The sequence below is a fragment of the Pristis pectinata genome, chromosome 2 (genome assembly GCF_009764475.1).
Source record: "Pristis pectinata isolate sPriPec2 chromosome 2, sPriPec2.1.pri, whole genome shotgun sequence".
Taxonomy (NCBI): domain Eukaryota; kingdom Metazoa; phylum Chordata; class Chondrichthyes; order Rhinopristiformes; family Pristidae; genus Pristis; species Pristis pectinata.
The window spans coordinates 100,636,224-100,652,758 of NC_067406.1; the positions used below are offsets into that span (position 1 = coordinate 100,636,224).

The 16,535-nt window shown below is 39.7% G+C and overlaps 1 protein-coding gene across 3 annotated transcripts in view; it reads left to right on the top strand.

Moving 5' to 3' along the window:
* The window catches only part of tll1 (tolloid-like 1), a 299,046-nt gene that overhangs the window by 153,543 nt on the left and 128,968 nt on the right, over positions 1 to 16,535 (top strand). For all 3 annotated transcript variants that reach the window (XM_052044469.1, XM_052044459.1, XM_052044478.1), the window contains 2 exons: positions 414 to 519; positions 2,235 to 2,359. In XM_052044469.1, coding sequence (XP_051900429.1) covers positions 414 to 519; positions 2,235 to 2,359 — 231 coding nt within the window. The remainder of the gene's footprint in view (positions 1 to 413; positions 520 to 2,234; positions 2,360 to 16,535) is intronic.

The following is a 16,535-nucleotide window of genomic DNA, read 5'->3' on the forward strand; positions in this document are numbered from 1 at the left end:
TTCTTTGCATATGCTGTGGCAGTCTTTTTCAGATCCTGCTGCGTGAGACCATTAGGCACTTTTCAATTACTGTACAGTAATTGCCATAGCAAGGAAGAAAAGCTCCTTGCAATTTTACACTTAGAACAAGAATTCCTCAGAATTAAAGAATGGTTCAGAAATGGCTTAGTGCATGAGCATTATATGTTGAGCAGAGCTGTATTTAGATAAAGAACATTGTTTGGAAGTTGAATGTTATGGAGAAAAGTTTTTGTTGTTCTTTTCAAAATTCACTAAGCTGGAGGTAACTTGGTAAAATTAAGGGAATATTGGAATGTGAAGTCTTTACAGTTGTCTCAGCAGAATGTTTTGAGCAGTGATCTGTAAAGTTAGGCCAATGGCTAACCATAGTCTTTTCTTCTGAATTCACACAGGCCAGGAATACAACTTCCTCAAGATGGAACCTGGTGAAGTGAACTCTCTTGGGGAAGCATATGACTTTGACAGTATTATGCACTATGCTAGGAACACCTTCTCAAGGTTGGAGTCTAAGGTTGCACCTCTTTGACTTTTAACTTCAGTCAGCTAGTAGAGTACAATGCAAACTTTACCTTGGATTAATGCTGGTTTGGGGCTCTGTTGTTTATATTGGGCAGCTGCATAATGACATTATTTTTCTGTCCCTTCCATATTTGAAATTACATTAACTGCATGCCAAACAAACACTCGTTATGTAGCAGATCAAGGGCTTACAACGACCAGTTCCTCCAAAAGTTTTTTTTTTAACTTAATTCATGGAACAAAAGATATTTGATAATTTAAAAAAATACTGATCTTGGTTACCTTCAAGTGTTAGATAAAATAGGGAGCCATTTCCAGTATAAAACATAAAGAAATATGAAAACATATCCCAAAATGATGAAATGGGAGTGTAAGAGATGTATGTGGTTACATTCAAATCCATGTTTCTGGCATGTGCCGATTTATTTGAATTCCCACAGGCATATCTGGGAATGCTGCATTTAATCATGGTCCTCCCGAGTTTGGGATGGTAAAATGCATTTCTGATTGCCATTCAGTGACTCTTGGTGGCATAATCTTTTGCCTCCTTTGACAATACTGCAGCCAACTACTTTAGGTTTCAGTGATTCCAAGATCAGCTCATTTGAAACTAGATCTGAGAGGACTTCTACTCATTATATTTACTCATTGTATCATTAAGATGCCTTCAGTATTTGCTTATTTAAAGTTCCTAATGGACAATTTTTTGGATTCGGAGTTCTCAAAAATGCCAAAGACTAAAGAACAGATTTTTCAAAATTGCTCCCAGTGCAGAACTTGGAAAATGGGAATGCAGATCAGGAATCTAGGAATGAGATCAATGTGTTTCACATAAGTTTCTTCTGTCCGTTAAAATTAATGGGTGGAAAATTGTGAGATGTAATGACCCCTGCACTGCTATCATGCAAATCAGCCTCATCAGCTCTAACTCCAAAAAGGTACCTTAATCAGTCCAGTGGGAGTGATTTGTTATTCACTTCTTTAAAGTATGACATGGTATGAGTCAAAAAAATGACATTCAATTTATTGTTAATTTATCCTGGCTCTGTTTAATGCTGATATATCAAAGTTTTTTTTTAAATTGATGCTGGCCATATGGACTTTCTTTGAATATTTTTATTTGTTTCTGCTGTTGTTTATGCATTAATATGTGTGTGCTTCATCCCTGTGATGAGTTTGGTGAGATGCTTAAATGCTTTTCAAAATGTATTTTGATCTTTTACCAACTTTCACTTCTTTGCTGAAGGATTAATTCTTTCCTTAACATAAGAACATGGGCATTGGTGCCTTCCAGAGATTTGGCTAAAGACCAATATGTTGTGGAAGCTGCAGTATTTATTAGCAGGACTGCTCATTATAACTGGAGCTGATTCCCTCTAGATATAGAGGGAATCACACCTGCAGGTCCCCAATGTGGTAGGCAGCCAACGATGAGGAGCAGGAACCCTTGTTTTCAGTCCAGCAACAGATGCAAGGGCACTTTATCTGTCTTAATTGGGATTAGTTAACTCAGCATTGACCAAATTCTCTAACTAGGTGACACTCTTATGGTGAATATGTACTGTGAACATATGCTTAAATGTCACAGCAAATTGTAAAGAGGGGGAAATCAACTCCTAATCACCTTTATTCTGATGTATGTGAAGAAAACTGGCAATATTTTCATACTATATGACAGTTCTTTCTTTTCTTAGAGGAATGTTTTTGGATACCATTCTTCCTGGACGTGATGAAAATGGCATAAGACCTGCCATTGGTCAACGTGCACGGTTAAGTAAAGGAGACATTGCACAGGCAAGGAAGCTGTATAGATGTCCAGGTATTGTGCTGCATAAATTGGGATTGGGTCCACATTTTTTAGGAGATAATGAAGACAGAAATTACTGTAATGATCTTCAAAGCACAACTCACTGATATAGTTGGAATATTGCAAAATATTAGAAATAAGTATTACAATGGAGCATTCCAACATAAAAAATATGATTCACTGTCATTTGTTACCAAAATGTTGAGAGAAAGGCAAATTACATGCATACATTTTATTGATTGTATAGTATAGTGAAAGGGTGGGTCAAATCCTTTTTGTGAAGTGTTTAGTCTCAGCTGTTGATGCTTCTCTATCTCTTTAATATGTTTGCTTGCGCATGAGGCTTTTAACAAAATTCTCAGCTGTTGAAAATTATTTTTAAACGTCACAAGTGCCTGATTTATGGTCAATGGCATACTCATCCTTTTCTCTGGAGTTGGTTTAGCAGTTGTAAGTGACGTTGCACAGCAGAAGTAATGTTTCAGGCTACTTAACCTGCCACTTGTGAAGCCAGGCAAGCAAGCGAACTGTTGACAGATAAACAACATGAGAGTGGCAGGCAAACCTAAGTGCCACATGCTTATACAGTGAACAATGTATTCAAACAGTTTGGCTTTGTGCAGGCTGTAATACAACCCTAGCTGAGGTAGACAGAGTGGTGTGACAGAGTGTTCAATTAATTTCTTTTAAATTGATGTATGCTGCTTTTGATTTCTTTCCTTCCTGAAGCTGAATATCACTTAATGCTGTTTCATTGTGATTTCTTTAAATCTGAGCACAATCAGTGGATGCATAGCAGCAATATTTTGCCAATCAGCTAGGAAGTATACTTAGTGTTCTAAATTTTAAGTTCATTTTCCTGTGGCCTAATCCAGTGAATTCTGGTTCAACATATATGCAAGGAGCTACTTTTTAGGTCATCATTACTCCACTGAATGACAAAGACAAAACTGAAAAATTAAATATTAACAATTGAAACCATGGTCTTCATTTAACCATGATGCCTGCCGGAAACTAGGAAGAGTAGCTTTTGAAACAAGGGCAGCCCCTTTCTCCCTTTGATCCTATTGCCTTTCTGCCTTGTCCTGATGTTAGCCAGCTCCGTTGAACAGGCAAGCGTGAAGGAGACAGATGCTTTTACACTTGGAGGTTCACTCCTGATGACATCACTAAGATCTAATCCATCATTTTACTTGGAGGCTTGAGTGGGGCAGAAGAGGTGCCCTGTCCATCAGCCAGGTCTGACGGAAAATGGATTGTGGTTCACGCAGATAGATTTTAAGTTTTACATTGCCCTCATAGGTCAGGAAAGCTTTTTGGGACACCACTTATCCAGGGATATGACCAACCACCCCACCCTCTGAATCCTTAATTCCAACATCCCTTCCTCCCCCACCCTTCCCCTCCTCGACCCACTCCAACTTTGAGTGCTGAGAATTGTTCTCATGGGTTCTGTACTACAACCAACCAGGTAATGGATCTGCTAACATTTAGGTTGGCATAAGGGAGATTTTCTAGGAATGGTCTTCAATTGCTAAAATTGACCAGCGCTTGATCAGTTAATGAATTTCCAAATGCCCCACCCTGCCAATTTGGGATTTGTGTATATTATTCCTGCTACCCATTTACAATCAGGACTATGATCCCAAATTTCTTTCTAGTTTTACTACAATAGGAGTATTTGAAGCAAGTTGGAGCAGCACAGGGAAAATTTCCAACAGATCAGGATGTGGAATGATGTCAGATACCTCCCTTCAGTATAACTATGCTTCATTGGTTATGAAGTGATTTTTGGGTCTTCTGAGGTTCTGAAAGATACGTGAATGTAAACTCTTTCACTCTTCCTTCTATTTCTGTTCTCAGTACCTTGGTATACAGTATAAGGACAGTTATAACTCCCCGGTATGTAGCATTCATTATCAGAGCAGAGCAAGTGGAGAATATTGAACAGGTTCAAGCTGCTTTACTGCAATCAGAGGGATTGTCTGCAGTCTGGAAAATTATGTAGAAAACCAACAGAAGATTTTTTTTTGATGAACTAGCTTATTAAAGGTGGCTGAAGTCTGCTCCAAGTTTGTTTGCTCCTCCCTCAGTTTCACTAATTCAAAATTGCTGGCAAGAAACCAGCATTTCGAGCTACCATGGGCTGTGCTTCCACTCCGGCTCCTATTGCACGGTGTGTTTGGTGATGGAGGTGGAACTGGTAGCATTTCAGCTGGTGATGTAATCTTGCCTTTCTGTGTGACATCCACATATAGGGAAAGAGAAGCAAGAAATATTCATCCCCAGTTACAATAGCATTTTGGTGAGCAGAAATGAGGTGGACACTGAGTACACTCGAACTCCCCTCCGAGGTCTTCTCCTGCTCCCTCCCACACTGAAATTACAGCTTCAGAGTGGAGAAACAGGCAAACTGAGAGCTTTCAGAATCTGGAAAAGGCCACAAATCAAATAAGGACTCTCCTCTTTCTGTAGATTAATGCACTTACTGGATTTATTACACCAAAGAATGTTAACATTCCAGGTTATAATATTTCATCTAATCAGGTTCTAAGATTAAGATATCTTTATTAGTCACATGTACATCAAAACACACAATGAGATGTATCTTTTTGCTTAGTGTTCTGGAGGCAGCCTGCAAGTGTTGCCACGCTTCCGGTGCCAACATAGAATGCCCGCAACTTCCTAACCTGTATGTCTTTGGAATGTGGGAGGAAACCGGAGCACCCGGCAGAAACCCACACAGACACGGGGAGAACGTACAAACTCCTTACAGACAGTGGCCGGAATTGAACCCGGGTCGCTGCCGCTGTAAAGCGTTACACTAACCTCTACGCTACCGTGCCTGCCCTCGTTGATCTTTGAAAGATCGTTGATCTGAAACATTAAAGATCTTTCTCTCTCTTGTCAACAGTTATGTAGGGTATGAGATTTCCTGTATCTGTAAGGAAAACTGGTTCCTATGTGACTTTGACCGAGGATACCAATTTTTCATACACCAAATAAAAGCCATGGGAGCAGGACTGGAACCAACAGTCCCTAGGCCAGCCCCAATTCCATGAGTGGAATGGCCAGGTTTCTGAGAATCTGTAAGTTTTGTGCCATGTCGTGACCAGGTGGAGCTCTGCAGACTTGAGGTAGTACGTGAATTCACTCACCATCTGCCTGTTATTTGGCCCGACTAGAAACCCAAGGACCAGGCTGGTCCTGGGAGCATGTACCAGAGACCCAGGAACCAGATCAGGATTGGGCACTGGTGACCTGGCTATTAGACTGAGCCTGGTTACCAGGGATCAGACTAGGCTTGGGACAAACTGTGATTAGTTATATACAGTCACTTCTGAGCACAATGTAAACTGTGGCTGCTTTCTTTATTGCCACCCCAGAGACTGGGCATGCTTTGAGCTATTCACCTTTAAAACAAAATGGAGTGTGCTCTTAAAAAGGAAATGTAATAATGCATCATAGCAATAACAGAATACAATATTCATCCATGTTAACTAAAATAAACACTCTGATTTTCTCAGTCTGGATTTCGTTTTGTTTCAAATCCTTAGGAGGGAGATTTTTGCTTGGAAGATGGATAGCATTTAATGGGGTCCAAATGTGATGTGTTGCGTTAACTGGGCTTACACAGTTTTGTCTTCAGCCTTAGGATTATGCATTTTTGATTTGCTAACAGTGTTCTGAATGATTTGAAGAATGATGTGTTCCATGTGATGTTTAGTGAATCGTACAATACCTTTGGTGGTGGTCATTTCAAATGGCTGCATATCAGATGGAGCTGTCTGCTTGCCAATATGGTTATCACATGTCACAACAACTAGATTCCCAGGTTGGAATGGCGTAGGTCAGTGATTCACTGCAATTACTTTCTAACTGTAAGACTAAAATTGTTCTTTGACAAGACAAAATAAGCATACAAGTTTATTCTGCCTTGTCACAATATTTCTAAATAAGAAACTGATTATGTTAACATTATCTACGTAGAAAAGCCACTTTAATAAAGTTGTATATAGTTCTGCAGCATCTCTTGGGTAATTACTAAAACAAAATATCACTTAATAGGATCACCAGCATATATATGGTTGACATAGGAGCTACACAATTCTCTAACATTGCTTGGTCAAATTTCCCATTATTCCTTGCAATTGTTCTTTTATAACTGTTGACAGAATAAAAGATCAAGAAAGGTTGTTTGATACTACATTTCCCACCCTGAGGGTAAAGTATTCTGCTATTTATTTGTCACCATTAAGCTGATGTCAGAGGCACTACTTTTAAATAAAGAGGCTCGTAATTTGGATGTATAATAATGTGCATTTTCACTTGACATCTTTATCGTGGCACAAAATTCCACATTCGGGTTACTAATTGGTGTTGAACATTGATAGTCATTATTTTGTACACATTTTTCATTTTAATATTTTTAGTAAACATTAGCAGGCTTATCTATACCACGAATTGTATGGCCACGAACTCTTGGGAGGTAATCCTAATGTTTCCTACCTGTCTCATCATCTTCCTGTTCTTCCTTTCCCATATGATTCCTCCCTGATCACAATATCTCAATTATTATGTTATGTAGAAAGGTTGATGGAAAATATTAACTTGTGATGTAGTTAATATTTTCCATCAACCTTTCTGACGATACTCCTACCAACTAATCCATAATCTGACATTCAATAATAATGTTATACCCAAAGCTCTGTACATTGTGAACACCATATCTTTATTGAGTTCTCACAATTAACCCTTGACTAACTTAGCCATACCTAGGTCACATGCATGCTTCATTTCAATGCTCTAAATAACATCTGCAAACCAAAGAAAATTGCAAGTCAAAATCATAAATTCAGATTGCCAACACATTGTGTCATTTGATGTCTATAAATACATTCTTTGATTCTTAAAACTGGGCGTCTTACATTCGTAAAACATTTATGCCATCTGCTTTTATAGAGCATAGAACATAGAACAGTACACCATATGAACAGGCCCTTGGGCCCGTGATGTCTGTACCAACCATGGTGCCAATTTAAAATGCACATCTGCCTGCACATTGTCCATATCGCTCCATTCCCTGCCTGTTTATGTGCCTGTCTAAATTCCTTTTAAACATTGTTATTGTATCTGCTTCCACCACCTCCCCTGGCAGCGCGTTCCAGGCACCTACTGCCTCTTGATAGAGAAGCAGTAAAAAAAACCTGTCTCAAAAATCCCCTTTCTGCTTCTCACTATAAACCTATACCCTCCCGTATATGACACTTCTACCCTGGGAAAAAGACTCTGCCGACCCTATCTATGCCTCTCCTCATTTTATAAACTTCTGTCGGGTCTCCCGTCAGCCTCTGTGCTCCAGAGAAAATAACCCACGTTTTTCAAACCTCTCCTTCTAGCTAATATTCTCTAATCCAGGAAATATCCTGGTGAACCTCTTCTGCACCGTCTCCAAAGTCTCCACATCCTTCCTGTAATGTGGTGACCAGAATTGCACACAATACTCCAAATGCAGCTTAACCAAAGTTTTGTACAGCTGCAACATGACTTCCCAACTTTTATACTCAGTGCCCTGACCAATGAAGGCAAGTATTCTATACGCTTTCTTTACCACCCGATCTACTTGTGTTACCACTTCTAGGGGGCTGTGGATTTATACCCCAAGATCCCTCAGTACATCAATGCTCCTAAGGGTTGTGCCTTTTACTGTATAGTTTCCTCTTAAATTTGACCTCTCAAGTGCAACATGTCATACTTGTCTAGATTAAACTCCATCTGCCATTTCTCAGCCCAAATTTCCAGCTGATCTATATCCTGTTGTCTCCTTTGACAACCTTCCTCACTATCCTCCACAACACCAATTTTTGTGTCACCTGCAAATTTACTAATCAGCCCATCTACATTTTCATCCAAGTAATTTATATCTATCGCAAACATCAGAGGCCCCAGCACTGATTCCTGTGGAACACCACGGGTCACAGACCTCGTCAGTATAATACCCCTCCACCACTACCCACTGTCTTCTATAGCCAAGACAAATTTGGATCCATTTTATCAAGTCACTGTGGATTCTATGTGCCTTAAATCTTTTGGATCAGCCTACCATGAGGGACTTTGTTGAGTGCTTTACTAAAATCCATAGAAGTTCATCTGCCTTACCCATAATACTCCTTGCATTGAAATAAAAACACTTCAGCCCATCAGCCCCACTGTGTTCATTAACCTAGCCCTGCCTTGACCTAACCTCTTCCTTCCCCTTAATCCCTCCAATTGCTGACCTACTGCTCTGGTTCCCACCCCCGCCACGCTTGTTTAAACCCTCCTAAGTGGCACCAGGAAACCTCCCTGCAAGGATATTGGTGTGCGTCTAGTTTAGGTGCAACCCATCCTATTTGTATAGATCCCAGCTGCCCTGGAAGAGAGTCCACTGATCCATGTACCGAAGCACTCCGCCCTGTACCAGTTCCTTACTGCACGTTCAACTGTACAATCTTCCTATTTCTTGCCTCACTAGCATGTGACACAGGGAGTAATCCTGAGATTACAACCCTAGTGGTCTTGTTTTTTAACTTTCTACCTAACTCCCTAAATTTTCTTTGCAGGACTTCATCTCTCTTCCTGCCAATGTTGTTAGTAAAACAAATTGAATCCATTGTGGCAGTGCTTAGGAGCCTAAGGGGTTAATTTGACATTGTAGGAAACAATTAATTCTTTGTAACTTCCTTAGATTTACCTGACATTTTCCCTTGTCAAAATTAATGAGGTCAACAAAATCATCCAAAATGTCCAAAATGCCAAATCAAGTTACTCAATAGTTGCCAGTTTTTAATGTGTGAGAATCACGTATCTGGAATTAGATGCTGACATGACTCACAGTGTTAACGGGAATTGCACATGATCTTTGTAGAACTTAGGTTCTTATTTCATCAGATATTAATTCAAATGACAAATGTTATTAATTAAAACACAATCTTATGTTTTAAACAACAGGAAAATGAAAGCAACAAAAGAGCAATGTTTAAAACAGGCAAATTGTTAAACCTAGGCGTGTTTTCTTTTCTTTAGCAACATTTTGCAAATAACAGTAAAACTTTTATCTCACGCAACCTCACACAGCTCTCACATTAACAAGCTTCTTAAAGAGACACTGCCTCTTAAAATATAAGAGATACTGCAACTTTATTATTTTTTTCTCTTGGTTACATCCTATTCCCTGGTATATAATTAGTTCAGACAGAGTGATAGGATTAATTCAAATTTCTTCTCAGCCACAGATTTAAACACCTAAACCCCCTAACCCCCCCTTCTCTCTCTCTCACTCTCTCCCCCCCCCTCTCTCTCTCTCCCTCTCTCTCTCTCTCTCTCGCTTGCTTTCTTTCTCCTGCCCCTCCCTCCCCACCCCATGTACCCCGTGTAAATCAAGAGTTACCAAACCTTATGAACCATTTTGAAACACTGTGCATTCACACACTTTAAACTGGTTCAAAAACAAAACATGACTTAATCTCAAGGATTAAACATTCTGGATACCTTAAAACACAATTGTTCACAGTTCAAGGAGATTTTTGAGGTTTATAAAACAACAGACTACTGAAAGTCAATGTTCATCCTAACGTATGCATTCAAACACTCGCATTAACCAAAACTCTTGAAGCTTCCAAGCTTTCTCATTTTCTAATCTCTGATCTGTAGGAGAACTCTGTTTATAAAACCTGTTTGTCCTATACTGTCAGTCTATGTGTCTGGTCTTGTCACAGTTAAACGGCGTCTCCCAGGGAACCCTTCATTTTGGACAACCCTTCTCCTATTTATGTGTGGGATATGTCATAAGCTGCTTTGCAGGCTTTGCTTCCTGATAATCATTCCAAAACAATTGAGCTCCATCCACTGCAGAATCATATCCCCAATCCATGGGAGTTGTCATCGGTGGGAGGTTGTCCTGCTTATTCATCCCACCTGAGTCATGAACATTGTTCATTCTAGTGCTTGCGCTCTCAGTAGGACTCTGAGCAATGGAGAAGATTTTAAACTGCCTTCCACCATCAAGATTTTCTAAAGTTATGTGGTTAATTATGTGAACCAAAACTGAAAATGAAACCTCAGAGAAAGGAATATCCCTTGGATAATAATTCTTTATGGAAACTTGCCCAATCCAGAATCTCAAAGATTGCCTACAACCCCACTTCACCCAGGTGGAGTCATTGTTATTGCTGCTACCACTAACTATTTTTGGGCATCAGTTCTAAAATCCTAATGTCACACAAAGGATTGTCTGTCTTTCATTGGGGTTGCTTGATGCATTCCTTCAGTGTCCCCTTGCATCCTACATCTCCTAATTAAGAACCACAATTTTAACTTGGTTCTTTTCTGATGGCTCTGGATGCATCATGGCTTGGCATGAGTTGTGGACACAGCTCAGCACATCACGGAAACCAGCCTCCCCTCCAAGGACTCTGTCTACACTTCTCGCTGCCTCAATAAAGCAGCCAGCATAATCAAAGACCCCACCCACTCTGGATATTCTCTCTTCTCCCACCTCCCATTGGATAGAAGATACAAAAGCCTGAAAGCACGTACCATCAGGGTCAAGGACGGCTTCTATCCCGCTGTTATAAGACTATTAAATGGTCCCCCAATATGATAAGATGGACTCTTGACCTAAAAATCTACCTTGTTATGTCCTTGTAACTTATTGTCTGCCTGCACTGCACTTTCTCTGTAATTGTAACACTTTATTCTGCATTCTGTTATTGTTTTCCCCTGTACTACCTCAATGCACTGATGTAATGAAATGACCTGTATGGATGGCATGCAAAACAAAGTTTTTCACTGTACTTTGGTACATGTGACGATAATAAATGGATTTACCAATTTATATATCTTTCTTATCTTGCAGTTCTTGAATGAAAAGTACCAGCAGCCTGTAAGGATGTTGCACTTAACTGCAGCCTAATATTCTGACTCCATTTCTTGGGAGCAGATATTCTTCTTAAAACCCTCAATTTCTTCCTGTTGACTTTTACAATACTTGTCATTATGTTTCAGCTCATGTGCTGTGTTTGATTGCCTTATCTGCTTTAATCCTCTTTTGAGCCAATTGTTCTGGAATAAAATTTACTGCCTCTGCAAAGGCAACCTGGCCACTATTCATGACGCACTCTACCCTTAGTTCCTACACCTCTGCCATGTAAGCTTTAGTTGACTTATGTTCCTGTGCATCTCTAAAAATAATACCACACATTTTATAACTTCTTAGCAAACCTCAATCACCAAAACTATCAATGCACAGAATCCTACCTCGCACTCCTGTAGTAACCATAACCACTTGGAATGTGGATGCTGATGAAGCAGCCACCCCAACATGCTGATCTTATGACACATTGCTGCCAACATAGTCTTGTCCCATCTAACATTCCAAGTGTGAGCCTAGAATGGTTCTTGGACAAGACAAAATAAGCAGCAACCAATATTTCAGGAAAAAGATTGAGAGCTCATTAAGTTCACAATTTTTTACTTAAGAATACTCAATAATGGGCATTTAGCTCAAAGCCCATGTTCTCTGGAACCACCCCTAAAGCATGTGTGAATATTTCTTCTTCATGATGAGCTTTATCCCTCAATCTTCAGATGAAGACCACTTAATCAATGTCCACACATGGTCATCTACAAAAATGCCACTGCCTTGAAAGACCTTTTGGCTTCATCCAAGTCAGCATCTCCTGGTAGTTTGGCCATTAGCCATACCTCTGTTGCACAGATCCTTCACACATGTTCCTACCCCACTTTTCCTGCAGGCTTCTAATATTGTGAACAATCACTCACATCCCATTGTCACTGCCGGGTTAATCACCATAAATTTTTGGTCTGGCTTCTCCTTGTTTACAATCTTTCTAAATAACAAACAGGCAAACAATCACATTGACAATTACTACATTGAAAATCCACTTTAACAGAGCTTTTTACATATCAAAAAAATGTTTATTTACATGTTTACAATATCTACATTATTCTTAATTCATTAGTTACAAATAATCATTGAATTAAGATGTCAAATTAAAATATTGCCATCCTTGTCCTGGATGGACTCCAGTCCCCGCTGTGTCACTGGTCCCAGAAAGCCTCCAGAGATTATGTGCTCCCTCTCCAGTGATACTCTGGTACAGATGTATGCTTGGAAGAGGGGCAGGCAGTTGGCTCGGGTGGAACCTCCATGGATCTCTGCCTGCTGCCTCGACCCTTGAGTGGCCACCTTGGCCAGGCCCAGGAGCAGACTGATGAGGAAATGAGTAACCCCTCTCTGCAGCAGCTGCCCAAAGATCAGGAGAATGGGGCTGAAGTGCAACCAGAACTTGAGGAACAGTCCCATCAAATACTCAAACAAGGGCTAGAACTTCTAGCATTCAGTATATGTATATTGTTTCAGTTCTGTAGCATCTGTTCAGGTAATTACGAAACCAAACATCTTTATCACAGTTATCACAATAGCACATGTAGGATTTACATATTAGTTACACAATACTTTAACCCTTAATTTCCCATTATGCCTTGCAATTATAGTTTTACAATTATTTGCAAATAAAAGATCAAGAGGTGTTTGATACTACAAAGTTGTTTCTTTTGGGCTTTGTCAACGCTTTTGTGAATGTTGATAATCTATCTTGTGGGGTGTTTCTGAAAGACATGAAGGTATAGATTGTTCAGACTTGGATGAATCTGGTGTTATTTGTGTTCTTGAACACGGTTACACTCTGTAATTTCATAGCAAACTATAAAATTCAAGAATCTTCAGCATGACTAGCACATGTGACTTTCTTCAGCGTCGAATAAATCTCTCATGTTTACCACCTGACACAAAGCCACCAAAGTGTGATCTGGCAATGTGTGAAACCCAAATAGTTGCTAAATTGCTGAAGCCATCATTGTTGAATCTATTATCTATCTTGCTGTTAGCAGCACAACCCAGATTTGATATGGTAGCTTTGTGAATGTAATATTGACAATTTCAACATCAGGGAATCTACATTGACCATTACAAGCAATGATCATCAGTGTGTATATTTAGAAAATTAGCACTAATGTTAACCCACAGTTCTTTGGGGAATTCTGATATTTGTATGGTTCATGCAGATTTGGCAGCATGGCTGCTTGACACACTAGAAATTTGTTGATTTTGTTCAATTAAGTGATTTATTCTTGCATACCATACCTTTTCTCCTGACAGTTGTTTAGTTTTCAATGTCTATAACGTGTTCCATTGGTGACTGCAGGAAGAAAGTTAATTCTTTACAGCACATGATTTGAGGTGTAATTGTGAGTTCATAACAAACCATATAAATTTTGCAGCTTTTGTGCGATATGATGAAAGCAAGTTCCTCTGATCTGCTTCTCTTTTTAGTGATTGAATTGCTATCATACACAGGGATAGAGTAGTGTCTTGCTTTGTTGCAGCTTTGATTCTGCTCAGTATCAGCATTTCGGGCACCATGTTCAAAACTCACATAACAGATATGGTGTTCTGCAGCCTCTTCTTTGAGACTAGTGGGATTGGAAACTGACACACTGTTGAACTCAGAGAAGTATTGATGTCACCAGACATTACAAAGTCACGTCTCAATGACGTTCTTGGATTTTGTGCTGAAAACATTCCCAGAGCCGAATATTCTGGCAGTTCCTCACTGAGATAGAGTAGGATGACAATGAAGTGCTGAATGACAAACACTCACAAAGTGGTTGAGCTTTCCACATACCTTACACTGTTGCTCCTTAGTGTGATATTCTATTTTGAGGGGATGGCTGTCACCATGATAATAACAGAGGTTTGACTTCTGCTTACCTTGCTGATTCTAGTGATTGTTCTCTGTTGAAAATTTCTTTTTATCCCATTCACAACAGTATCTTATGTTTTCTTTATATCAACTACAATGTTCTCTGAAAGTGACAATGATCTTGCTAACTCAAGCAACTTGGATATTTTTATATTCTCTTTGATGGCTTCCTCGTGAAGTTGCATTGACATACACTCTTCAGTGATCTGCATTTCCCAGTCTTAGTAAAGATGAGAAAATTCACGTCCAGTGGTGAGTTGTCTCAGATTCAATGTTGGTTAGTTGTTTCATTTGCTCCTTGCTGCATGTGATGGAACACAATTGCCTCAGTGGAGGTTTTGATCCACTCAGTCTTTTGTTGTAGGTGATAAGGTTTAAAAATACCTGTTAAATCAAACTCCCTGTAGTGTATAGAGGTGCATTTTTACTTACATCATTTGTGGTTCCAAGTCCGGTCATTGTCCCTTCAAACCTGTGAAACCATTTTATTCAGAGGGAGAAGATTAAGGATGGTAAAGAAGCCAATTGGCATGTGATGAGTGTGGCCATCACCATCTTAACATTATGTGAATGTAACATAGCTGTAGTGAACATACTGTCTTAGTGTTTATTTTCGACTTTGGTTTAGTTGCGAAGATTCAGTTTAAATAAATTAGGTGTAAGAATTTACTGTCCTTTTGGCAGCTGCAGGGTTAACTGGCAGACTGACTCATTTGAAGAAACAGCTGCAAGAAAAACTGGATCAAAATCAACTGCAAAAAAGTTTGTATCAGGTGGTACTTACACACACGTAATGCTAAAACTTTTATCAATTGCATTCCTCATTCCTTTATCCTCCCTGCCAACGCAACCTGTGATGTTTGGCCCTTGTATCTGTAGTCAATTAAACAGACTCACTGCCTGGCACAGTGGAAATAATGGTTGCTTTTATTATTGACACCTGAGATAACGGGCGCACTCAGACATATTGAGTCTTAAAGAGACTTAGTGTTCTCAGAAGAGAAATGTGGTGTGGTCTTAGCACAACATTACACCACCACAGGTTCCAAGGAAGCCAGGGACCAGACCGAGTGAGAGATCAGGGACCCAGAGACCATGTTGAACCTGGTCTGATCATTTGAGTCTTCCACATCATCAGTAGCCTTGTGAGTATGTAATTCACACTCATCATGACTCATTATATCTACTATAACTGCACATAAGAAAAAGGGCTTATTTGTACCCTTTGATCGATGAGTTTTGTTCCTTCATTACTCACAAATACTCTGGAAAAATGCTTGTGACTCAGCTCGTCAAGGGATGAGTCAAGAAAGGTAATCACACACCTGCTTCCTCCTCTTGGGTTACGAACTTGGTTTTCGAAGGAAAACACCGGATGAGCAGATGGGTATTGCTTTGCATATTCTTGTTAAAATGCCAACACATGCTGAGTTTTACGGGGAGGTGCTTTCAACCTGTTGACACTGAAAGTCATTGGCACAGTCAACATATGTCTTTGCACAAACCAGAAGTATTGTCATTTGCACAAGATCTATTTTACACAAGATCCCATCTGACCTTGTAGCCTCTGAAAACCATTACGGTTGCTCTGCAGTGGTTAAGGGACTTTACCTGCTGTGAGGCCACACTGCTCCCAGTGCAATGTTACTGGTTGGAGGTTATCTATTTCCACGATGTAAAGAATAGTATGGCCTGCTTGAGATGCAGTTTTGCAAAGAGAAGCAAAGGGAGAACATATGTTTTACTACATTGAATAAATTTTTCTTCTCGTGCAGGTGTCTAACTTACACAGTATTCCATGAACCTATTTCATTCAATGACTCAAGCTACAGTACAGTGCTTACCTTCCTAATCAAATGATTTTTTTGCCCAATAACTTCTCCCTGTAGGAACGCATCCCTCTAATCCAAGCAGTGCATGTGCATGCTGATAGGGTCAAAAAGACCTCCCATCTGTGGAGGACTCTGTTATCATTTAACCAGCCAAAACCCACAGATTATCAAGTTGTTTTGCCAAATAAGTTTAGCATTAATTGTTTGGGTTGGTCAACTTGTACACCTGCCAATTAAATTCTAATGCACTAGAGTCTGAATGGGAAGAATCGTGAGCCTCCAGCAGTATGGTCCAAATTCTATAAGTCAGCCATACTAGCTGGTTGATTATCGGTAGTGAACTGAAGTATAGCAGACTTCTCCAGGCCCTGGGTTTGGAATACTCAGCCTGCAACAACCAACTTTTTTTCTGAGTTTTCATCATCTGAAATGTTTTCATGAGACCACCTCAGTTCTTATTTACCTCCCTCACCAAATTCATCTGGAAATAAAAAGCTGGTGGTGTATAAGTAACCAGAAAGTTGATGTTGT